The 26,933-nt window shown below is 41.0% G+C and overlaps 1 protein-coding gene across 1 annotated transcript in view; it reads right to left on the bottom strand.

The window, feature by feature from the left end:
- The window catches only part of KCNIP1 (potassium voltage-gated channel interacting protein 1), an 803,899-nt gene extending 777,797 nt beyond the window's left edge, over positions 1–26,102 (bottom strand). The window contains exon 1 of the mRNA XM_048862516.2: positions 25,730–26,102. Within this exon, the coding sequence (XP_048718473.1) occupies positions 25,730–25,817 (88 nt within the window). The 5' untranslated portion in view covers positions 25,818–26,102. The remainder of the gene's footprint in view (positions 1–25,729) is intronic.
- Positions 26,103–26,933: the final 831 nt, after the last annotated feature.

The raw sequence follows: 26,933 nt of genomic DNA, 5'->3' as shown, positions 1-26,933 counted from the left end.
ACAGTAGAAACTGAGCACTCCATGGTGCCTGAATATGCACCCCAGTGAAGCCAGGCATGCTACAATCATAAAACCGAGTGGGATGCCAAACCCCACAAATCACTGCAAGCTCTGCAGCAAAATGATGATAACGAGGAACATAACGTATCAGTGGAGTGTATATTTCTGCTTGGAGCAGTCAAGAATAAAAGAAAAATTGTAGGTAATTTATATTATAGGTACCCCATTTCATATTGTAACATTAGGGATATCCAAAGGAATGAGATGTGACCACATTGTCTAAACATCCAAACACAGCCAGAGATCGGACATTCTGTGAGAGCAGGTGACAGGAAGGACCACCCACCACAAGAGACTCTCTTGACGTGAGCTGTAGCTCACGAAAGCTTATGCTCAAATAAATTGGTTAGTCTCTAAGGTGCCACAAGTACTCCTTTTCTTTTTCAATGCTTATCTGTCAGCCTCTCTCTCAGACTACTCCCACCTGCAGCCCAGCTAATGGGGAAGGCTAGCTGATTACAATGTGTTGGCTTTGGCTGTGCCTGCAGTAAGTGATGGCCTTAGGATCACATGCTCTCAGAAACCCCATATGCACATACCTCACCCTCTAGCTAGACAGCTATCCCTTATTCTCCTTGCAATTCCTGTGATAGCGGGCCAAGGCCAAAGGAAGATGAATTCACTAATGACCCTCCCCTCACCGGGAAGGCTGCACTGCTCGATTCCTGATCCAGCTTTGAGGACTGCAGCTCACCAGACACACACAGTTTTGCAAACAACTTAGCAGGGAATTGCCACAGCTGGAGAGAGAGAGAGAGGTCACAGATAGGCACAAGTATGTGTCAGTGGAAAGAGTTGGTCATCATAGGTGAGAAGGGAGTTGGAAGGTTGCTGCACGTTGCCTAGGGAGTCACGACATGTAGGGTCAAGACCTTCCTGTAGGTTTGTTGCTCATGTAATGTTAATCCCTAGCAAACTGCTGGTATCATAAATATAAAGGGAAGGGTAAACCCCTTTAAAATCCCTCCTGGCCAGAGGGTTTGGGTCTGTGGTCACCTCTGCAAATTGGTGAGGATTTTTACCAAACCTTCCCCAGGAAGTGGGGTGCAAGGGTTGGGAGGATTTTGGGAGGAAAGACGTGTCCAAACTATGTTTCCCAGTAAACCCAGATAAAGTTTGGTGGTGGCAGTGGAAATCCAGGGGCAAAGGGTAAAATTAATTTGTACCTTGGGGAAGTTTTAACCTAAGCTGGTGAAAGTAAGCTTAGGAGGTTTTCATGCAGGTCCCCACATCTGTACCCTAGAGTTCAGAGTGGGGAAGGAACCTTGACAGCTGGTCTGGTACATCTGGTCAGAACTGGAGTAGAAAGCTCAGAAGTGAATTCTTAATGCAGAAGGACAAGAATGGAGACCTCACTCACAGCCAGCTCTGCAGAGGGTAAAATTCGCCCTCTACAGAGAGCTAGCACACAGCCAATCCACCACTTAAAGTCCCACTTAAGCACTCAATATAGGCCTTCTGCCCTGGGGTGAATTTCACCTAAACAATGATGTCAAAACAAACAGAGCAGTAACAGAGCAGTATCCAGCGTGACATCACCTGGCTGCTCATGTATCATATCATCAGCTAGCATAACAACACAGGGATATTACGAATGGGGGAGGGGGAGGTCATGAGTTAGATGCCATTTACCCACATACCACTTCCTGAAAGAAAGTGAATATGCAATGAACACCGACTAGCTTGATACTGATGTCTCTTCCACAAGCACACCTGCTGGGTACATAAACATAAATATAATGCCAAAGGCCAGCAGTTGTCATAGGCATTTGACATTTTATTCTGGAATGTGCAGAGAAGAAAGCCCATAGGTTAGGGGCATCTTAAATTGTGCACACTTCTAACAATGGCCATTCTGCTCATGGCTGTCTAGCATAAATCAGCAGGTCCTTCCATGACTGCTTAGTCAAGACCAGGACTTAGGGAGACCCTGTGTGTTGAGCTGAGATAAAACAGGCTGGTCAGTTAGTCTGGGACCTAGAGAGCCAGACAGAACTACAGTCTGTGTCCTAAAAAGAAAAGGAGTACTTGTGGCACCTTAGAGACTAACCAATTTATTTGAGCATGAGCTTTCGTGAGCTACAGCTCACTTCATCGGTGCCACAAGTACTCCTTTTTTTTTGCGAATACAGACTAACACGGCTGTTACTCTGAAGTCTGTGTCCTGTGGCCTCAATAAGGGCTCCCCTTCATATTCATTACAACTATATCTTGCCTAATGGGATGGCACAAGTTTCCCTCTAGAAGCTTCTCACCAGGGAAATTCTAAGCATGGGTCTGGTGGTACTAATACGAATTCATTTAAACAAATGCCTCCAGCCCATAACTTATTCTTTCCCCAAGCTATTTTACTGGAAACTCAGCAAGGACAAAATTAAAGATCTAACTAATGAATTTAGGAAAGAAAATGTGCAAATAGGCTGATATGAGTCTTTCGTTTTAGATAAAAGATGAGGTTTTGCAATTTGAACGCCAAGGAGGGAGAGTAGCGAGAAAGTGAATGACAGTGCCCACACTCACCTACAAGGGAAATGGCTAGGGAATCACTATCTTTGTCTGGAAAGAGTCTGAAATTGAGGAATAAATTGAAGGACCATTCTTTTGGTTATAGCAGGTTTTAAACTCAATAAAATTCATGCAGTGATATCAAAATTACTTAATTGCCTCCGCCTCTTCAATACCTTCAAGTTAATATCTCCAATTAATATTCCAGCAGCATGAATACATCTCGGGCAACTGTAATATGTTGGTACTATAAGTACTGTATTGTGTGGGCTTGAAATACTGCACCATATGCTGGTGGTTTTTTTTTCCAATACACTAATTCAATGCAGCAAACAAAGATTACACTTATTTATAGTTTGTGCCTACTCTCCAGAAATCAGAGGGTTTCTTATCTAAGAAAAAAACCACTCCCTTTTGAGACTTCATCCCCTGCTTTTTGAAGGGCTACAGCTGCTCCAATTAGGAAAATGCCAACTTTAATTCCATAGACAAGGTAGGTAAATTTAGAAATTCATAACTTTGCTAGATATTTAAAATCATGGACTGAATAAAGACACTGGATTAATATCTTATTACAACAGCCTATAACTGATTTAACCACCTCCCAGCTTTTTTTTGGGGGGGGGGGTCCCCTTATGGCTGGAGAGGTGTTAACAGGCCACTTCACCTGGAATGGTTCCTTGAAATATGTGTTAACTACTTATGCTGTAGCAGCTATACAATGGCTTCCACATTGCATTTAGCTGTGACACCTAGTACATTTCCCAGACCTGAAGATGAGTATCTCTCTCTCACCAACACAAGCTGGTCCAACAAAAGATATTACCTCACCCACCTTGTCTCTCTAATATCCTGTGGCAGACAAGGTCGCAACAACAGTGAATACAACTTTAATTCCTGAACAGAAAAGGGAATGGAGAGGGACTCTTCAGTACGTGCACTTTCATGCAGAAAGGAAAGATGATTTTATTATCTGATGCACTGAAAAATACTTCTGCAGAAAGACTTAGAAAGAAAAATAGTGAGAACAGTAAAGGTAAATTATCTCAACAGCTGTATATTTCATTAGGGCCCTGATTCAGCTGGAAGCAGCTTTCAGGGCCAGATGCTCACACAAACGACATGGGTCTCTTAGGATCTCAACGTGTACAGACTGCTCCCAGTTCCAAGGGATTAAAGCCTACCCAGTTGTTGCTGTATACGTTCAAAACTGCTGTCTTCCAATGGGCAGCACCATCTGAATACGTCCAAGATCAGAGTATACAAAGGGCCCCCAGGAACCCCATACTCCACTGTGCATTACTGATGTGCCACTGGAGTGGTGTAGCACAGAAATCAAAGGTATGCAACACTCCTACCATGTACAGCTGTTGCTTTGTGTGGAATCGTTTCTTAGATTAGCTCAGCAGCTCCTTTCCAAGCCCCACAGTCTCCTTCTTTCTGCCCCCTCAGGTTTCCTAATGTACTTTCCTACCCTGCTAGGCTATCATTCCAATCCTCCATTGTCAAGGGCCAGCATGGTCTCTGTGATGGCTTGCGGGATCACCCAGCCCAGTAAGGGTTTCTGTCACCACCTGCCCTGTAACCTTGTAAACTTAATAAACTTAATACTGTGCTGCCATTGCTCCAAGCTCGATACCAGTAGCCACCCTACAAGCATAAAAAAGTCTCACCCTGGCTTCCACCAGCCCAGTTACTCCTTGCAGGGTGACCCCAACAGCGTGTCTAGTCCCAAGTCTCCCTAAATCCATCTACCCCGAGTTCTTTATGACCAGACACTCAGAATTTTCATCTCTGGTTCATCAGCCCTGAAGGTGTGAAAAAAGCTCCCAGCTATCAGTTCACTTTGGCAGATACACTCCACACAGTTTGCCCAAGAGAGACCTGCTTGGGGTAAAAATAAACAAAAGTTTGTTTAATAGAAAAACTGTGGATCCAAAGATGAAACAGGGAGGATAAGCAAACACATACAAGTGATGCAAGAAAACAAGATGCAACTTTAGGCTTCACATTCTATGTTCGATGAATTCCTTTTTCCAATTGAAAAGTTACCTATTGCCTTTGAACAGTTTCCTAGTATGCCCTCTGTCTTTGCGGGGATCCAGTATTTCATGAACAGCATCCCACCTCAGTGGTGGCCCTTGGTTTCTGGATGTCCTTCACAACAAACCACTTCTGTTTTAAGGGTTTGAAGGGTTGCAGCGTCCTCCCCCGACCCAGACTATTGTGACTCATTGTGGCAGAAACGCTCTCTTCTTAGTTTTTTGAGCCCCTTGCTGTCCTGAGCTGTTCTTGAAATTGTAGTACCAGCCACAAGCGTATTGTTCTATATACATACATCCACTGATTTATCACCTCAGTCTTGACCCTCAAGTTCAGAACATTACAAGCTTTCATAAAAGACCTTAACTGATACAGTTTTATAGTACAATAATAGCATCTGCTATCAGTTGATTTAATTGTTTGCTTTTTGGGGTTCAGACCTGCTGTTATCCCTTTGGGGTGTCTGGACCCTGTGTGTCACAGCCTCCTTCAGTCTGCTGGTACAGCTACAGCTCTTAAATAAGGTTGTGTTAGAAAGTGATAATGGCTGCCAAACACGTCTGATCTACAGGTGATCACAGACTTCATTAAAGCAGATAGGCTTACTAGCCACCTTTCATTTCAGACTAAATGGAAGAAGTAAATAAGCTCCTTTATAGAGTAAGATAGCTGCAACAACAGAAGCCACTGCCCAAGGCACAATCTACATGGAAAGGCCTGAATGACATCTAACTGAGGAAAAATAAGAAGGTTTTTCCTGGGAACTGATGCAAAATGCAGGGGCTAGGGCATCGATTGATTGTCACTGTGTGTCCGTGTGTGCCAGGAATGGAAAGCAATGCAAGTCAAGAGAAGCAGTCATGAGTATGGCCATGAGAGGTAGCAGAGAGAGAGAGCGCTTTGGGCACAGAACTGACTAGAAAGGGAGGCTTGGAAATTGGGGGCAAGGATAACCACCTGCTGTTTGTTTACATACAGTTCTATTTCTCTGAACACAGTAGACATTCTTTGCAAACAAACAGGATTGCACCAGAGAAATATCCAACTCATAACATCCATCTCCCTTTCTAAAAGGAGCAACCCAACAAAGCCTCAAATATTAGCTAACCACTCAGGCCAAATGGGGCACCACCAATACATACCAGTCAGACAGCACATCTTCATGGTTTCCTGTCTGTCTAGAACTATGCTGCTGTCTGCTTCTCAAATACAGACTTCTCACCTCCTAAAGCCTCTGCACCCTATGCTCAGGGTACAGGCTAATGCCACCCTGACTAGGTTAGTCAGCTCTGGATTCACATCCTGACAGATTCCTCAGCCTGAGCAGCTCATGTGACCTTGAATACACTGTGCCTAACAAGACTATCACTTTATGACTATTCTGATAAAGGGTACAATGTTCAAAAATGCCTTAAGTGACTTAGGGCTTGTTTACATGGCATTTTGTCTGTACCAGAGGGATGTGACTGGCCCTGCTGGCTCCTAAGGCCTGTTGACTTTCAGAGAGACTTGGGCACCTAAGTGGCTTTGCCCCTTTTGAACAATGGTACCTGAGATTTACACAGAGAGCCATTTCTGCATAGTCTCCATTATGTTACTATGATGGTTGAAATTTAATTTAGCCTAATACCCTGGGAATGAAACCATGCACTAATGCCAAATATCTGTATAGGTAAAAGGGATTTTAGTACAAACTGTTCTCTGGCTGTGAATGCTAAGCCATCTTTATGAGAGAATGTTTTAGTGTCACATAATTTTTCAGTCTTAATTTTATTGCTTCTGGTGGCCAGCTGGGTGAGTCACAAGCCTATACCTATTTTCCTGTCCTAAGGTCTTGAATTCAGCAGGAAGGCTGAATAGCCTGGGATTTGAGGTCCTGAGCAGCCTTGGATAAGCTTCAGAAGTGAATATACCTTTCCCTTCCCCTGTGTTCAGTGTCTTCCCTTGAACCGTGCCTGTTGTAGCACACTCACCTAGTTTTCAAGCTCTTTGTCCAAGGGACCTCTTCTGTTCTATATGCACAGCACCATGCATTCCTATGATGACATTAACCAATGTCAAAATAGTGCTTGGTTTTTTTACTGTATTGAATTCCAGTCAGAAGTGTTGATACTGAAAGAAGAATTAATTGAATTAATTGAGTTGTGGGTGTCTCTGAAACAATCAATTTGTTTGAGTACCAGCTAATCAGATAGAATACATCAGTACTCAAAACATGTACAAGAATCCTGTCACCCCCCGCTCCTTGGCCGTTGGCTGTTATCAAGAGGTTTTTTTTAAATAGAGAGATGATGCAGATTTACTTAGCCTTTTCACATTAACTTTAAAACAAAAACAAACAAAAAAAAACAAAAAAAAAATCCACATGGTAATGCACAGGAAATGACTAAGACATCTGGACATTCCTCCCGGATACTAAATGAAAGTGCAGAGAACACTCGTGCACTACAGTAACATCAGAGACATCAGTGGGAATATAAAGAACACTGTCTGCCCAAGCATAAAAAGGTAAAACACCAAGAGAAACAAATCCTATGGAGAGAATCCACACACATCTAGACAAATCTTGTCCTTAGCCCTTGGATTTCCCAGGCCTTCAAATACAACAGTTGTGAATCAATTTAATGTATCTTCAGCCCATACAAGGATACAAGGACTTCACTCTGAGCTTCCAAAAACATAGACCTTTATCACTAGTTAGGTACTAGCTACACTAGTGCTATGTTCTGTGGACCAGATTTTCAAGTAAATTCAGCTCGATTTAGGCACCAAGTAGCCAGATTTTCAAGAGAGATCATGTTGGGTGCTGTGCTTTTCTTTACAGTCAGATGCCACAATGTAGCTAGACCACACAAACAGCACACTGCACAAGTTCGCTGATTACACAGAGCTCTGAGGTTCGTAATCAATGGTCGTAATCAATGGTCTGCAATCAAACAGTTTTGTACTACTGTACATGACAAACTCATATATATGAATACTAGATTGTATGACATGAAAGGGTGTTTTGAGTAAATAAGGATTTCATGAATGGATGCATTTTAACTGGCATTTTAAATTAATATTTTAGAATGTAATGCAACTTTTTAATAGGAAGAAAAGACAGAGTCTGCAGCACACTCTAGAAACCTTAGGAATAAAATGTTAGATGGAGTCAGAATAGCATCTGTAGGTAGAACACACTGCAGGTCAACCTAGGTTTCCAGCTTTGATTCTAACTGTTTTTTGCCAGTTGCTTATGAATAGCTTCATTCAATTTCCTTTCAGGCTAAAGCTTTCCACATTTAGTCTGGTCCCAGAAGAGACCATTTGGTTTAAATTTGAGCTGAACTGATGCTGCCATTTTTGAATGAGACACGCAGGGGGAAAAAAATTCATTTCTCTCATATGATGCATCTGCTTGTGTTTCATTTAGAGAATGGACAAAGTTAGAATTCCAGGGGCTAAATTACTGCTCAACAACTGGAGCAATGCGGTAATATTTGGGGGAAGAAGGGGTGAATACAAGGGAGGAGTAGGTACACATTCAGTACCTGGGCACTGTGGAAGGAAGCATTATGATAATGGAGAACACAACGTACACTATGCACTGGGGCAGGAAGAGTAGCAGCGAGCTATACTTTCAGAAAGGAACATGACCAATTCTTCCCTCATGCAAACCAGCTGATGATGGCTGGTGTGCAGGAGAACAGGGCCTTGGCTGTTCCCTCTCCTCAGCCAGACATGCCCCTTGGAGTAGTGTGTTGTAAGCAACACTGATTGGCTTCCCCAGTTTCACACTCTAAGAACAAAAGCACCCAAGTTATGAATGCCTCCTACATGGATGGCCAAGGAAGAGGGACCATGTATCGACTAAGGTCCCTATTCAGTGCGGATTTTAACAACTACATTTACTTTCCAGACCCTTTGCCATTTTTGTTTCTCAGCACAAAGGACTTATTTTACATAAGGGACATTTACTATACTTGAATCAACTGTTCCCTAATAAGGGAAGCACATGCAGGCCTTGGGGCCAGATGGTGGGAGGGACAGGATTATTTCAGCTTTATTGGAAAGAACATTTTTTTCAAACCAGAAAGGGAAGGTTTGACTATTTTCTTTATAATCCTTGTTTTGCCCAGCATGAGCATCACTCAATAGCATCCAACCCTGCAGATTTCCACTGTGTTTATGAGCTGGACTATTTTCAACTGCTTTTAATTTGAAACATTTGAACAGATTCAGGGGGTCATGAACTTTGTAGGACAATTGAGTTGGCTGTATCATTTTCAAGTAGAGCTCATCAGCCTAATTTATCTTGGGAATCAGAACACTCCAGAGATCAGCATGGAACACAAATCTATACAATATATTTGGGCACCAGAACACAGAAGAATATGATTTTTCTTTTGTTTACTTACTTCAGAGATAGTCACTGAAACAACAGAATTTCTTGATATAACATCACACGTTCTAATGACTTTCACATTAACATACAAAAGGTACTTAGCTCTTTTGCATAACTTTGTGCACAGGACTGAACCAGAAATTCACAACAGATTTGATGAAACCTTTAATTAATACACTTCATGTTTATATTTTGTATGACAAAAGTTTGAAATCACATGGTCTCCCAGAAGTTCCTCTGGCATGTCTCAGATGTTTTTTTTCACCCATTTTGTCTCCTCTAGGCCAAGGTTTTCAAAGACAACCTGTGATTTGGGGTGCCAGACTAAAGGAATCCTAAAAGAGCTGCTGAAGATGGTAAGAAGTCAACTCTGATTACATTGACAGAAAGAGTGCTAGTCACATCAAAAGAAGAAGAGTATAAAAAATAATTTTCCACATTCCATAATTCTCCACAATAAATTTCCACATTCTCCATTTGGGGGTCTATCAGTGTCTATCCAATTTACACCAGCTGAGGATATAGCCCATTTGCAGCAAAAAATTGTTTGAGGGTCTACAGATCGAGGAGAATTCAGATGGATTGGTGGTCCAATAATCAGCGTGGTCCAATAATCAGCTTGTTCCAGAAAACATGAGAAAAATTAAAAGTCAATAACTGTCTAGGAGAAATGTACTTGGATCTAAAATGCCAAATTATTCAGAACCTGATTCCTTGTTGGAATAGATACTTAATGTATAGAATCATAGAAGTTTAGGGTCGGAAGGGACCTCAGGAGGTCATCTAGTCCAACCCCCTCCTTGAAGCAGGACCAATCCCCAATTTTTTGCCCCAGATCCCTAAATGGCCCCCTCAAGGACTGAACTCACAACCCTGGGTTCAGCAGGCCAATGCGCAAACCATTGAGCTAGCCCTCCCCCCTAATGTAATGTGTTACCCAGTCCCTAAGTTCAGTTGTCTGAGGGACAAAAGAAAAATACACAGGCTGAGCATCTGAAGAAGACTGAAGAATTGAGGACGAGAAGCGTAGATTGTACCATTGTTCTACATTTTGACTTCTACTGTTTCGATACATAGTTACCTTTAAGTGGAGTGGAGTTAAGTAAACTACATAACGGCCATAATAAGCAGAATTAGCTCTCTGGCTATAGAAGCTCTCAGTACATTTTAAAAGCAGTCTTTATATACATTATTTTGTTTCATACAGAGAAATTGCTCATTAGGTCATTGACAGAGAAATGTTAGGTCATGGTTCATATTTTCTGGTGGGGGAATAGATCCATTCTAATGGTACTGATACATTTTGTGATGAAACTCAAAGAAAAAAAATAGTTCCAACTCCTGGTGCTATGCTTAGTTGTTGCTATGACTATTGATATGCTTCTAATGCCATTTACTACTGAGGTGAAACATATCAAAGAGGTTGTGCACAGTGTATATCTTAAGCTAAAGCAATACTAGAAGTATTAGAAATAAACAGATACCATGAGCCAAATTCATCGCTGGTTTAACTCCTCTGAAGTCAACAGGCTTACATTAGGGATGAACTGGTCACATAGGTTTTAGTTCTCAACAAAAAATACACACGCTCTGTTTTTTTAATAGTACACCTGATTTACCTATGCTAAAATATAAGTCTTAGAAATTTAGTTTATAGGACTGTAAATAAAGCACAAGAAACAAAAAATGTAAACAAAATGTATAGATGCAAAGCAATGAGAACCACTGTAGATTATGAAATGGTTACAACTATGAGACAGTTTTGTCTAGCAGAATGCTTGTGTTATGCTAGTATTACGTATGTGGTTTTGCTTACTTTTTGCTATAGGTCAGATTTTTGTCCTTAACTTGCTCAAGCAACAAGTGCACTGTATCTCTGGGTATTGGAAAGATTGTCAATTTGAAAATGGCAGAAAGAGTAATCTGTTCTATTCAGCATAAAGGATTCATTCCCCAATAAGTCACATTCGATAGGATTTAGTAAAGTCTCACTGTCATTGTCAAAACAAAGAGCTTCTGAAATGACTGTCCTAAAATACCCTGTACAGCTCCATGCATGAACAGGCAGTTTCAAAAGTTAGGTAAATCAAATACAAGCAAAAGTGAGAACATTGGGTAATTCAGTTTGTGATATTATACTGTAGATGCTTGTTTATACACAGGGTCCCAAGCATCTTTCTTGTAGATAAGCCTACGGGAACAGCAGAACATGACACCCAAACTTTTTCACCTTTGTGGGGTTACTAACATTGCAGGACCGTTCACTCTTCTACATGAGAAGGCATTGCGTTCCTTCCACACCCCATATCTCCATATAGCAAAACAGCCCCACATTTGTACAGCCACACCTGTTGTCTTTCCCTGTCCATTCACACATTAAGGGAGAAGACAGACAGGTCGGCAGACAGAGACTGTAACTGCTTAGGGGGAGCCATCCATCATATGCCCAATTCAGTCATATCTAATGCAGAAGTCGCCAGAAGAGCAGATTACACACAGGGCTTGATGTTCACGAGGTCTGCTCCAATTAAAGCATTACAACAAGAGCCAGGTTTTCAGAAGAGTTGTGCCCATTAGGGGCACAGGATTTTGGACAGTCTGGCCAAATATTTCATAATTTCACAAGAGCAGAGTGCTGGAACATGTTTGAAAATCTGGTCCATAGTGACTCCACCTGTCTCCTACTCCCCTGGTTCATCCTAATCACGGCACACTGATCATACAGAATGTGTTCCATGAGATCAATGTCAGGGGCCACTCGCTTGCTTTTTAACACCCCCCCCCCCATCTGCTGCATTCCCTCTCATAAGGCTATTTGTGGAGCCAAGTAGAAAATGGTAACATTTAAAGCCAGTTTCCTTGCAGTGATATTTACAGCATGAATCAACAATTATCCATACAAGTGAATTGTGTTCAGTTGTGTTTACAGGCTATAATGATAATCAAAACAAAAACACTTAGAAACCAATCTGCTGATTGCTCTGTGGAGGGGGAGGGAGATGATGGGTTCAGAGGAAGTGTTTCCTCTCTGTGCTCTACGCTCTTTTATTGCCATTACTAAGGACATTTCAATAAAACAAGCTCTTTGTTACTGTAGTTCAGCCATTCGTGCCATTTATTACTCGTCTGACATCAGACATACTGGTTTTTGTGGAATCAGTTATCTCTGCAACAACTAATTCTGATGAACAGTGGAGCCCATCTCTCTAATTAGAATGGCACAAGCAGAGATTTGTGACTTCACATGATCCTGCTGTTTATTCCTCCACTTAATGCCTAAGCTACAACAATTTTGGGCTGAGGCTTTTGCAGAGGCAGCGTTGATTTTGCAAGTGTTTCTACTTGTAAAAAATAAAAACAGGAGGAGAATGCAGGAACTGTGTGATAAGCACAATGTTTACCAGGAGGTTATGGTGCCCCTATCTCATGCTCACCCAGTATGTTCTTGATGCAAGTAGCATTTCTTCCCTCATTTTTGCAGTGGTGATTACAATCACCATGACTCCATGCACCAGGCCTTTGGAATGTAAAAAGGACTTCTGTTATCTAAGCTCGCCATATTGCTGATAGGAATCAGAACAGCATCCCGAATTACCAGATCTGCATTATGGATTATGTTTATAGTGCCTTTCATTCAGTGATTCTCAAGGTGCTTGACATAAATTTTGTCAAATAAAACCCCTTTTGAGCACGGACACCGAGACACAAACCAACAGTTAAAAAGCAAGATTCGGCTCTTTCTAACTTGGTTTTCAAAACTGAAATGCCAAGTTCCCTGCCATTCACACAAGAGTTTCTTCAAGACATGGACCCGGTGCTTAATTTGTAATGAAAGAGGTTCCCGGGGCTCAAGCAATTAGGTGCCCAGGCTCAAGCAATGTTTTTACTTTCATAAATGACACACAAGCCACCCAGGGGTGCCGGGGCTATGAACTGCCAAGCCTAGAGGAGCCGGGGCTCAACTCTGGCAAGCCCTCGCACAAATTAAGCACTGGATGGACCCTAATGAAAAAGACACCCCCTGTTTTGTAAAGAACATGGCAAATCATGGAAGAGCCACCCAGAGTATCACAGCAGTACTCAAAGAACACTCCATATAAATTCTTTCCTTACAGTTTTGTCAATATACTAACACCTTTCCTTCCCTTAGTATGGGCCAAATCCAGATGGACCTTATTCATGCTCAATTCCGAATACTTTCAACACCAAGAATTATACAATTAGATCCATATTTTACATGTATTAGGCTAAGCTCTCTCATGTACACCTATGGCCCTATATAACTATCTAAATCAATCAAAAAGAGCTGTTTTAATTCAGTAATATTTGATTGGAAGCCAGTGCAACTCTCAGAACACTGTAGATGGAATATGGAAGACAAGCAATGGAAAACCGCAGTAGCCTAACCATGTGATAGTAAAATGGGGTTTCATGGATAACCTCCTGGAGTTTTGATTGAAAGAGAAAAGGGTAAAACCTAGCAATGTTCAGTTAAATATATAGGGACCATCTACTTATGTAAATTCTTTGCCCTTCATAAATGAGAACAGAAAATACATACAAGTTACCACCCAATCTCTTTCTGGTGAGGTAAGGAGAGTGTGCCCTCCTGCTGCCTTCCATTTCTTATGATCAGAGGATAATTATGTCTGAAATTAAAAAGCAGGGGGTTATTATTTGATCAGAGATGAGGTTTAGAGATTTCATGAAGCTACAGGAGTATCTAACTCATCAGCAGCAATGACACAATATGCTACCTTCAGTCGTCAAGGCCAAGTCCTGTTGAGGTCAAGACAAGTTGCACACAGATCACGAGCAGACAGCATCTTTCAGGGTTGCAGTAGGGGAATCAATAGAAGCAGGAGAGCTGTTTAAGGATTATCCATCTAACAGCAATACCCCCAAACAACATCTTTCGTCATTACATCTTGATTTAATGTGCAGACAACATACAACAAAAAAATTTAGGCCAAGCAAATGGTCATTCCAGTCTTCACATGCATACTAGAAATTGCATCCCTGGCAAATCGGGTCCATATTTCTATTTTTAGTTTGGATCCTGTATATGAGGCTACTTTCAACTCTTATATTTTAACTGTACACCGGGTGATAGACATAGAATACATTCAAATAGTCAAAACAATCTGTTTTAAACATAGAAGATCATCATTGGTGATGTAAGCATAAAAGGGGGTCAATTTTGTGAAGTTGCTGAGATGCCAGTTAGATTTTAGAGCTCAAAACTAAAATTAGAATTGCTAATTTGATGACTGTTATAGCCAATATTAAAATGGAATCTAATAGGATTACCCGATTTTATTTAGTCCAGGGAGCACTAGCTTACTAATTTATCACTAGGTTCTTTTCAGGTAACTTAACTTGAACAGTATTTCTCAAATTGGGAGACTTTGGGTTATTCTTAACCAATCAATTTTGTAATTAACCCAGAACCACATCAATATAAAATCAATAGTTTACCAGTCAAATGTAGATACAACCAATGTTCTAGGTATGCACAGCACACACCAATATAGTCTTGCCAGCAATTGTGAAAGACTACGGTTGAGCCTCAGCAGTTACACCACTGGTGGGCAACCTGCGGCCCATCAGGGTAATCCGCTGGCGGGCTGCCAGTTTGTTTACATTGGCACGGCTGCCCACAGCTTCCAGTGGCCACATTTTGCCATTCCTGGCCAATGGGAGCGGCGGGCAGCCGTGCCAATGTAAACAAACTATCTTGAGGCCCGTCAGCGGATTACCCTGATGGGCTGCGTGTGGCCTGCAAGCCGCAGGTTGTCCACCACTGAGTTACACCAATGACCAATGCAAATGACCAAGATTTGTTACCTTTTCTTATGCTCATCAGTTCTTTAGTACCTAACACATTGTTCACCCATCCAGTATTCCTCCAAGGGGTAAGGATATACTTTTCTTTAAGGAACTTTTAAGAGTCCGTCAGCTATTGGAGTGGATTGGTCCAAAAGGGACAAGTTTAGAATATCAAAAGCAACTGTTTAAAGTTATGGTTCAAATCTCTCTTAGGCTAATTTACTTTGACTTATATAAAGGACAGCATGAATATAACATTGGTTAAAATCTCTACTGTAGTTACTCAAGGCATCACTAGAGTTTAGACTTAGCAAAATAACCTTCAGTTATGTATATTAAAGAACAGAGGGAGAAATAATATTTGAAATTAAATCTTACCGCTTTGTTTTATCCTTTTAACCGTGGGATGTGGGGAGAGTACTCTCTACACAGCTGGTCCAGGGATCTGTTGCACTGGGGATTCTGCAGCTTCCTTGTGGGTTCAGTCAACTTTGGGGTCCAAATTGGTGACCTCAGTTTTATATACCCTGATTACAGGGATTGTTGGAGGGGGCCACTCTCTGATTTCTACTGGACATGAGCCAGAGTGCTCAGATTTCAGTTCACTGTTTCTATGGTGCTTCCGCTGGTATCCAGTAGACGGCACTAGTGTATAACAGATTTCTTCAGTCCTTTTCTTATCGGAAGCTTTTTATGTCTGATTAATTTCAAGGATTATATTTCAATATTAGCCCACATTATTAATTGGGATACTCCTTTTTAAGCAATTTCTTTCAATAATCTAAAATTATACTCTGGTTTATATTTTTAATATTCCTTTTTCCAAGTGCCATACAATTTATATGACTTCTACTGTACAATTAAAAACCAACAAAATCCCTGATAATCTTCCAAATCTAATGACCATACTTCACACATTTTCTGATTGTACATAAGAATTTCATGTTATTTAGGGCTTGCAACACAATGCAAGACACTATCCACATAGTGAGAGATGTGGAGTTGCCTCACAAGGAACACAAATGTGTAGCTTCTAATTCGGGAGGAAGGACATATTGATGGGACAACAGATTATTCATGGTATATTTGATTTAAAAGGCAAACAAATTTATAGTTTATAATTTGTTGTGAAAATATGTGGATTTTTTGGAACAACAAGGAGTTTGCCCTATTTGAGTCTTAGGGCAAGTCTACACGGCCTCCTGTTTCAGGCTATGGGGGTGTAAATTTCAGCATGCACCAAAGTGCTTCTCTGTATCTCCCCTATATGGACACTGCAGGTGCAAACTTAAAGGTCCTAGTGCACACTAACATAATCCTTTTCAAACAAGACCACATTTGTGCTTAGACAAAGCATTTCACAGGATGTGAACCATTTTTGTACTGACTTTACTTCCTGTTTGGAGATACACAGAGATGGATAGCTTTTCTAATTTTTGAGAGTCAGGAGGAATTAATAGATATTAATCATTCAAGGCATATCTGTTCTCTATACCCCTTACAATGGCAAAATTCAAATTCAGGAAAACAAGAAATAAGTGAACCAAATGGAGAAAGACAGAATCCAGTGCTGCCAATAGATCAAACAAAGTCAGGACTACATGGTTACTGAAGCCAATTAGGAGAGCAAAGTAACTTCTTGAACCATTCAGGAGAATCCAGTCCCCGCAGAGCAAGCTCTGAAAGGCTACGTAAAATGATTCCAGCCAAAACTAAAAGTCATGGAGTATATAGTGATATAACACAACTGAAGGGGAAACAGTAATTTTAAGCAGTCTTTCTTCTGTTATGCCCTCATACAATGAGGCTGCTCTCTTTGGAAAGAGGTTGCTGATACAATAAGAGTCACACACACTGTACTTTTTCCATGGAGACCTTATATTCGTTCTTTGTTTGTTGAATTATTTAATTTAAACTGAAGTCTTACTGAAAATATATGGAATCAAGTGAGCGTCTAAATAAATATAACTATGTGTGAATGGGGGAGGTGAAAACAAAGACCACTGGAAGAAAGTATTAGAAAACACAGAGCCACTTTTGCCAAATAACTTTACACAGCAGCTGAAGGAGCTCTTCAGAATTTAAAACATACAGGAAGTGTCTATAACTGCTCAACAGATTTTAAAATGTTAGCAACAATTTTTAAATTGCAATAGATGAAAATGTTAACAACTTCTCCTAGATGCAATTATAGGAATCACAAAGTTTTATTTTTATGCTCTTGCATCTCTGGTTTGGCTTTACAAGATTAGCACCTCAAGACGACTGTGGTACAGATTCCTTCTCTCTCTGTAATAAGGCTATTATACCATATCTCCCATTAGAAAACGCCCATTAATCACTTTATTTTAAAACTTCAGATTACTTAACTCCGAGTTATCAGCATTAAAGGTATTCCACCCGCATGCCCCGAAAAGGAAATGTTGAGAAACAGTCATTACACAGAATTAAATTAGAAGTTAAAAGTCAAATTCTGGAGACATATCCACAATTATATATGCCTGCTATTGGATTCTATTAATGCTGAACAAATACTGGAAGAAGTTGTACAAGAATATTCATTCCAATTAGATCATGAGTTCGGATTCCACAGTATTTGTAACCCTTCTACATCCACTTTCCCCATCATTAGGGTCGGTGAACTCTGTTAACAAAATGTTAATTTTAAACTCACATATGCACCAAGAGAGAATTTCAGTTGCATATCTGACCACAGTATTCACAGGGCATGTCACATTGGTTAGTTACGTAAATCGTACAATCATGGATCAGAACCACCACCACCAGACTTTGGCAACTAACACCACATGCTAGGAATGTAGTAGAACCCGTTTTATGAACTAATTGGGGATTGAGTTAATAAAAAGTGAAACTTTCATAAAATTGAGCAACTCAAAATTGCAGCTGGCATAGTGCATAAGTGCAGCATGTGCACTGCATTCTGTCCTTCGGATCGCTGAAAGGTGGTTTCCAATGCACTGAAGGCATTGAAATACGAAGGGACGTTGCTTTGTTCTTCATCATCACTTCTGTAATGTGATTTCTTTTCCATTAGGAAAAATGGTTTGCATAATTGCTCATTCATAAGAATGGTATTCATAAAATCAAAGTTCTACTGTATTTTGCAACAAAGTGCGAACAATTTGCAGCACAAAAATAATTGACTAAAGAAAGGCATGTACAGTTTCAGACAACAAATACGTTTTAGAAATTTACTTTCTGCTCTGCAATGTTTATGAACAGGAGAGAGTCTGCTGCACATGTTACTGTAGCTTCACTGTAGCAATGCATTGCAATTCTAGAGACTCACAACCTTACAGTCACCTTATTTCATGCAAAGTCTTCTTCCCAGGTGCTCTCTTGGCATGCCCTTCGACTGGGAAAAGCCATCTATCAGTGGAAAAGTAACTTTCCTTAAGTTTGCAATAGAGTTTTACAATTAAATGCTGTGTTATAACTGAAGCTACAGTACTCTCTACAGGTAAATTTCAGATTTTTTTTTTGGTAGGTTTATTTGAATTTTTAAAGTGTATTCACTACACTACCCAATTAATGCAAGTATTTTTTTAAAATCTCATCAACTTGTACCTGCAGCTATTCATCAGACGGGTACCTCCTTTTAGTAACCATAGGCCCACTGAAACTGTAGCACGTTAAATGTCATCTATGTCCCACTTTAAGCATACCAGATGTAAAATAGATTAAAAGAAAAATTAACACATCAATACAGATGGCTTTTGGGTGAAAAAATAAAAAAATCCTTGCAGAAACACTAACCACACACCTAAACAGTGTGCTTTGCACTGTAGCCCACTGCTTAAAAAAGGTCTCTAGGACATTGAATATTCACAGTAGATTGGCACAAAACTATAGAATGTAGTACAGGTAGACCTGTTTTGTTGTTTTTATTCAAGTTTTTGTTTTCTACTAGAGTACCTGTGGATAAACTTGTCAGCTACACAAAGACCAACACATTTACTTGACTGACAAACAATTTCAAGTTAAACTAGACTATTTATACAATAACATCTTTTCAGATTAAGTAAATTAATTGACAAATGGTGAAATTAAAACTCCCACCAGACTACCCTGCTCTGTTAATTTGCTTCATATTTAAATTGCAGCCCTAATTTGTAACCCTTAATCCAAGACTCAGTGGGTCTGTCAGTATTAGAAATAGGGGGAAGCTGAACTGTTATTTGCACAGTGGACATAAGGCACAAGCTTCCTAAATGCTAAAAAAAAAACAAAAAACTGGAAGGAAACAGATGGAACCAACTGTTGGGATAGGTGTCACACTGTGGTGAACAAGCGAGTGGGAGCATTGTGTGGTCATCATGCCTACTGTTCAGTCACAGGAAGAAGACACTGCCTTTCATATTGTTTTGCAGTGAGGCTTATGACCAAATTTTGACATTTCAAACTGGATTTGTTGACTGACTGTATGGTGGAGAAGTGTTCCACCCAGTCCCCACATTTGGGAGATGAAAGAGGCTGAGTAGGGTTTTCTACCAACTGGTTGGATGGAATCAAGCCTCATCTATCTATGAAGAGTCATCTAGTAGACGTAGGTTCAGTCACAGCTGCACTCCAATGAAGCCTGTACAAGTCATGGACAAGTATTGATTTCCTTAACATACAGTACTACATACAGACTGGAGACTGACATTCTCTCTCTCACTGAGAGCTCTTCCCAAATATTAGCATTCATTGCCTTCAGATCACATACAGGAATCACTGAACTATTCTTTTTATAAATAAATTTTGTTTATTTCTCAGGACCATTAATATTCATCTGGAAGGCATTTTATTTGTAAGATCTCTGGATCCACTTACCTTCTGTAAAGATGTCAAAGAACAAAGGAGGGTTAAAAAGTGCAGCATTAATGTGAGTGAGAAGACACAATATCATGTTTACTATTGCTCTCTGAAGCACAGGCTGCTTCTACTTAAGTGTTTTGGCTCTGCTATGGGACAGGGGCACTATCCATTTTTTCTTCTTCTTCTTTCCTATCCCACACTCAGTTTTTGTTGATCCTTCTCCAAAACTTATTTCAGGAGTTCCTTAACCTATGGGATTCACACCCCCTCCCAGCTCCAAGGCAGGAAAGAAACACTGGGTAGTCCACCACAAACAGCTAAACAACAATAAACCAAAAGATCTCCTCCTCTCTGGAGAGATGCTGAACAACAGAGGAGGAGGATTTCCATAGAACTATGTAGATTAGCAAGCTCTGAAGCTGCTGCATTTAACTGGGCTTGGACATATTTTGGATATCACATATTAAAATAGTGTAACTTTATTTCAAGGGCCAGATTGCAGCTTTAAACCACAGCAAGGGGCAGAGGATGGGATCTGCAACAACAGTGCAGAGAATTCTGCTGAGGCAGACAGGAGCTCTGTCATACGTTGAAGAGTGCAGCGTGCAATTTCTCACATGCCATCCCAAGCCTCTACCACAGCGAGCCCCCACTTTTCAGAGGTCAGTAGTGTTATCTGTATGGCGCACACACACAGAAGTTCGATAAAAACATAAAATATTCATGCTAGAAGGTTGCCATGTAATACTACTTTATTTCTTAGCATTCAGAATGATAACACACAGGAATCCAAAAACAGAGAGAACAAAACAGGCTGCTCCCTAAAAGAGAGAAGCACAAGTTGCCCTTCTCCCTTTACTCTAGGCTGTCTGTCTGCAGACTGACTGCTAGCCCTAGATCGCATATTTCCTACAGGGCCTCCTGTCTGAAAGCAGGACCAGGAAACCTCCGTGTGTTTAAAGTGACAGCTTACAATTTCAATACACCAGGCCTAACCTAGCAAAATATCTGTGTCCCCCACCATGATTGTAACTGGCTCCTGGGGGGAAGGGACAGCCCATGGGTACATGTGTGTAGGGCACTGGTGGGCACCTTGTGTGCTGCCTGCCACCTCACATCCTCTCAGAAGAACCACCACTACCTGGATGTGAGAGGGGGAAAACTAAACACACCCTATGATGAAAATGATGACTATGCATGCATACACTGTGGAAGTGAATTTCCCAGAATACATTTGTTTTGTGGGGGGAGTCTGCAGGGAGAGCAAGATGTTTGAAGACTTTATCATTGCACTGGAGCAGATAATTAGGCAATTAAAACTATGAAAAGTGGACAAATTACCAGATCCAGATGAATTACATTGCAGGATGGAGATAGGAAAAGAAAGAAAACAAAAATGAGAGCCTTTAGCGAGCCTATTTAAGGGCATAACTCAAACAAGAGCAATCAGGGAGTGAGGGTTGAAGTGGGGATAGCATACAGTAGTTTATCTACTTTTACAAAGGAAAATCTTGGATGCGTCAGGCATTAAAACAATCTCACATCCTGTGTGAGAAGGATTAGAGTACTCTAATAGAAATATCAGAGCCCCCAGTTTGACTTCAGCTTCATTTTAGGCCACTCAGCAGCACACATCTGCAACTGGGCCAACTGTCAGTGATGTCTTCATGTATGGCCAGTGGAACAGACATGGAGCGGGACACTTGTTGCAAGAGACCCTCTGCTCCACAGGAAGCCCTTCAGGGATCCAGTCCTGGCTCTCAGCAGGGAAGCTGGGCTACAAGAACCAGACACCATCATCCTCAGGTGACCCAAGACAGGGTGAGTCCTGGCCACTGTTTCACATATGACATGCTGGGAAATAACATGTGGTGACTCATTGAACTAAACTGGATCATTAAAACAACAATTTCCAGTGTCTAGAAGCATAGAGCTTAACATTCGTAGCCTGGTGCACACAGACTGACCACCTGGTGCCTCCTTCATGCTCTTCCCTCCTGCAACCCAGATTCTCCCTCCAGATTCTCTGCAGCTTGTGATGGTCACTGCTACTGTGAAAAAAAAGGGGGCTCGGGCAGAACTGGGAGAGGGGACAACAGGGGAGCTCCTGATCGCTCCAGCAAATGGTTCTAGGGAAGAAGGGAAAGAGACCCTGACATCATGACCCAGGCAGGGGTTTCTGGTGGAAATGGGCCCCCTTGCCACCATCCCCTTGCTCCCATCAAGGATTGAAGCGGATGGAGAGGGATCTCACACTATTTCAAGAACAGTGTGCTGGGTGATAACATGAGAGGACCCCATGCTTCTAAAACTGAATTGGATCTTTGTTAACACAGCTATTTAAAGGAGTGCTGCAAGTGCCTCTGGCATTCAAGCCACACACAAGCAGACTGGCTTCCTGGTGCCTCTTCCATCGTGAGACCTGTTCCACGCAGGCTGCTACTGTATCACGCCAGGGAGAGAACACGGCGTTCTCCCTCTGCTTTCAGCAGATGAATGGGGCATGCTTCCCCCCCCACCCCACACACACACACACAGTCCCTTTACTGAGCCCATGAGTCCCCACACCCAAAACCCTCTGCTGAGGTTCAAGAAGGCCCTCCCTGCCAACACAGCTTGGTGTCAGTAGTACCCCTCCCTACAAGAACCCTCTACCAAGGGGTGACAGACAGGGTACCCACTACCCCTGCTCTTCAGAGCTATCAGCTCCAACCGACTGGAGACTGCTAAAAGTTTAAAAGTTAATAGTCATGGACCAAAACCAAGGCAGGTTGGGTTGGGCAACACTGCTGAACTACCTCCCTACAAGACCTGAACACAACAGCAATAAACATGCCTGTTTCCTTACTGTGAATGTAAAAAACACAACCCCAGGTATTGCTGCAATCCCATCAGGGCAAATTGCCAGGGGAAGGGTTACAAGCTTGTATAGCGGCTGTTCAGGCAGCATTTCTCAACACGGACAGTCAGGAAAAGAATCTTACTAGCAAAACCAACAACAGAATTGACAGATAGCTAGGGACTGAATCCCACTGATGCAGCTTATGAGCCTTGTAATGTCCTCTGCCCTCTCAGTTGCCTATAGAATGATCCTGTTGAGCAAGTATGTGTGGGAGGGAGGGAATGATTATACAGTGTCACTGAGCGCTTCCTCGTACAAGCTGCTGAGAATAAATAAAACATTAAAACAATGTGAAGGTAAGCAGGGAAGAGATGCACAGGACCACAGGACACTTTTCTTGAAGAGGAGAAAATGTAGGACTAAAATCAGGAAGCTGAGGAAATATGGTGTGTGTATTTTAGGTTCTACTTACATGACCAGATTTGGTTGGTAGGAATACTGTGTTTTTCTTCCAAGATTTTTTTTTTAAGGTGCTGACATTGACTTAATCAAAACTTCTGAGCCAGCTTCATAATCATTTTCTTTTTAGTTGGAGTTTTCTAGCTTATGATATGGAAATGTGCAGCTTTAATTTTACCAGATCTTCGATATCCCTGTAAAGTAACTTGTTCACGCTGTTTATTCCCTCCCGAGCCTGCCTCTTCCAGTCAGAAACTCATGCAGCAGCATCAAAGAAAATACATAATTAAAGTTTTTAAATTCTTTGACTACTCAGGGATCATTACTATCTAGTCTGAGAAGCTTTGAAATGAGACACTGCCATAGGAAAGAAGTGGGTAAAACAGAACATGTGTTACCATCATTTTACACTAGAGAAAAGGAGAGCGATAGTAATGCTGCTGTTTTTTAGAAAGAAAAAAAATCCTACGTTGTCGATTGTTATTTGTCCCATTTGTTTAGGGGGCATGTTGTTTTGCTTAAACTCACTAATGTTGATTTACTCATTTGCCAAAACTGTGCAGGCAGTAAAAGCACAGGGGCTGTTAGAGATGTTCCCATTAGATAAGCTGCACCAGATCAGCTGCTAGGAAATGTGCTGTCAGAGCAAAGCTTCTGTTTTATCATCTCTCACCCTTGCTGTCCTGAAGAAAGGCAGCTCAAGGTGAATGACACAAAATCTGGTGGCTACAACTGGCAAGTGTCAATGGCTTATGCTGCAAGACTTTGAGACCCATATGGTAACCTCCTTTACCTCAACAGAAATACAGATTAGAAAGTACACCATAAACCCAGAGGTTTTAATTCACTGGGTGGGGAAAGCTCACTCAAGTGTTGTACAATCACTTCTTTCTCAGCACTAGGAAAAAGAAAAGGAGTACTTGTGGCACCTTAGAGACTAACCAATTTATTTGAGCGTGAGCTTTCGTGAGCTACAGCTCACTTCATCGGACGCATAAAAGTGGAAAAATTATCTGTTTTTCTGTATAAATGTCTGATGAATGCATCCGATGAAGTGAGCTGTAGCTCACGAAAGCTTATGCTCAAATAAATTGGTTAGTCTCTAAGGTGCCACAAGTACTCCTTTTCTTTTCGCAAATACAGACTAACACGGCTGCTACTCTGAGCACTAGGAATGTTAACATGCGACTTTTCTGACCACGTCCCTTCTTCCACAGACTTTTCAAGAATCTTTTCTATAAGGGCATCTTGGCAGCAATCAGGAGTTACAGCTGACTTCTGACAGCTATTTGTGACAGACTTACTTTTTTTAATCTCTTGTCTCTGAAATTTGATGCTCAACAGTCTTCAGACCTAGGAAAGTAGGTAAATGGCAGGAGGGCAATTAAAAAAAAGGAGAGAAGTAAACTTCAACTGAACTGATTTTAAATAGCAATAAACTGCATGCTATGGGGTTGAAACATAGAGCATTGTTTTGTGCAGATTGCTTTCTAAAGCCAGTAATTTAATTTGATAAAGTTATTAGATTTTTGTATCTGTTTGTCATAAAGAGCAGAATGAATAAATACCCCAGCCCCACGAAACAAAGCTGTGGCAGTAGTTCAGTTTCTGGTATTTGGCACCCACTAATTTTTTTTTTTTTAAATCTAATCCTGTGCATTTTTCTCCTAATAAACAACTGAAACATAAATATTCATCCAGGAGCACATTTTTCCAACCAAAACCATGATACTTCTGAAGGTTTCTAAAATTATCTGAAAACTGAATGAGTGCTTCTTTTATAATGTCCCCGTTCCATGTCTATGTGAGAGATCAAAAAGAGCTTCAGACATTTATACAGAAAAACAGATAATTGTACAGATTCTTGACACTAGAATCACCAAATTACAGATGTACCCGATTTTAAAATGGGTCTAAACACTCTATCCCAATGCAAAAAAGCTTTAGTGAAGTCATGAACTGTGCCATTCAGGTACATGTCCAAGTTACTGAAGATATACATAGCAAGCGAAGCATGAGCGGAAACCCTGTATGAATAGTTTAAAAGTATGAATAACCTATGACTGTGGTTAATTTAAATAAGTGAAGGGGAGCAGTGGGAGAAATATCCCTGTAGAGGTCAGATCATAAAAAATAATACACTGGGGTTAACTCTGACCAATGCAACACCTCAGAAGTTATTGGAGTTACAGCTGGGATGAATTTGGCCATTTTTTAAAAAATGACAATATAGCTTTATTAGTGCTCCACTTATATTTGATAAGGTGTGTAAAGATGACAAAGATGTTTATGCTAAAGATGCTAAAAAGTGTGAGATAAGCAGTGACCTAGATTTTGAACCACAGAACTTTTAAAATGCTTATGGGACAAGCATATTATAAACGTCCAAGCAGAAAATGACTAGACATGTGAGAGACTGACCCATCACTAGCCATGAAGCCTGTTATTTACAAATACTGTCTACCATTAACTTCTTGAAACTGCACAAAATTGCTTTTAGAAAAAGATACACTGACAACATACTAGAATGCAGTAGTCTTGTAGTGTGTTTCTGTATTGGTACAGCCAATTACATTTTAGAAGTTGGAAACAATTACATCAGGCTAAACAGCATCACTACATAGCTCACTGCACACAGCAACTTCCTTAAAAGCAATTGCCTCTCAGAAATGAAGCAGAACATCCCAATAATCTCAACAACAAATCTCCTAATATGCAAAAGAAATCACCCTTCACAGCTGACAGCAAAGCAGAACTAAGTGAATGGAAATTGCTTTCCTTACCTTTGTTGAGAGTGCCTGTGATGATCTTAAAGATGGTCTGGGCAAATTTAACAATCCCATGCTTACATCTCTTCGAACAGCCACTCATGGTTCAAATGTGGAGGAAGGATCTTATGTCTTGCAAAGTCCAGGAGCACAAAAAAGCAGAATCCTTTACAACTTCGATGGCACTTTGTGCAATGCACAAAACTCTGGTGTTAGGCTCAGACACAGAACCACAGCCTCTGAAATGAGATTTGCTTCTATAAAGCTTTCAGGGATGATTACAGGAGGAAGCAGTGTATTGCCTTTGTTGAAGGTATAGCTCTTCCCTTCAGCTTCTCCCCTACATGTGTATATACTTTATATGATGCCCTGTGGATGTGTGTGCCCTGATGGAACTTGATAAGCACAGGCACACAGCAAACCTCACTAAAGAACAAGAGAGAGGAGGAGTTTGCTTTACCCAGCTTTGCTGACTGTCTTACAGGGCAGTGGTAATGCAGCAATTAATACTGGAGTCATAAGGGTACTGACTGTTGCACAAAAAGGCTGCTATTTAAAGTGCAACTCTTTTTGCTTGATCTCTCTTTCTTGTGCTAATCTCATTCAAGTTTATTGACTTTAGTTTTGTCAGAGCCGGGTACAGTTCCTTTCAGATAACCTCCCCATACACCAAAGCAGAGACGTTTGGACTCTGCTGTGCATGAGTTTCAGGGTAGTGGAGATTTCCTTATTGAACCTGCTATAAATAATAAAGCAACAGTGCACCCAGAAAAAGTCTCCAAGCAGATTTTCTTCTGCCTACCTAAAAAGAAAAGGAGTACTTGTCGCACCTTAGAGACTAACCAATTTATTTGAGCATAAGCTTTCATGAGCTACAGCTCACTTCATCGGATGCTCACGAAAGCTTATGCTCAAATAAATCGGTTAGTCTCTAAGGTGCCACAGGTACTCCTTTTCTTTTTGTGAATACAGACTAACACGGCTGTTACTCTGAAACCTGCCTACCTAAAGTTACTCAACTTGCCAACTATTCAAAATGCAACGGTGTGCCAGTCAGCTTCCTAGAGATTAAGTTGCTCCCTGCTAGACCTCTGCATAGGATGTTGGCATTTTAGAGCTATGCATGATCTCCAGCATATCACTCCACCCCCTCTTAGCAAGCCTCCCACTTATCTGAATGACAGGTGTATTCACCAGCAACAGCCACTTCCTTTGGTTG

This window comes from Caretta caretta, chromosome 8 (genome assembly GCF_965140235.1).
Source record: "Caretta caretta isolate rCarCar2 chromosome 8, rCarCar1.hap1, whole genome shotgun sequence".
NCBI classification, from domain to species: Eukaryota; Metazoa; Chordata; order Testudines; family Cheloniidae; genus Caretta; species Caretta caretta.
This window is presented reverse-complemented; position numbering and strand designations above follow the sequence as displayed.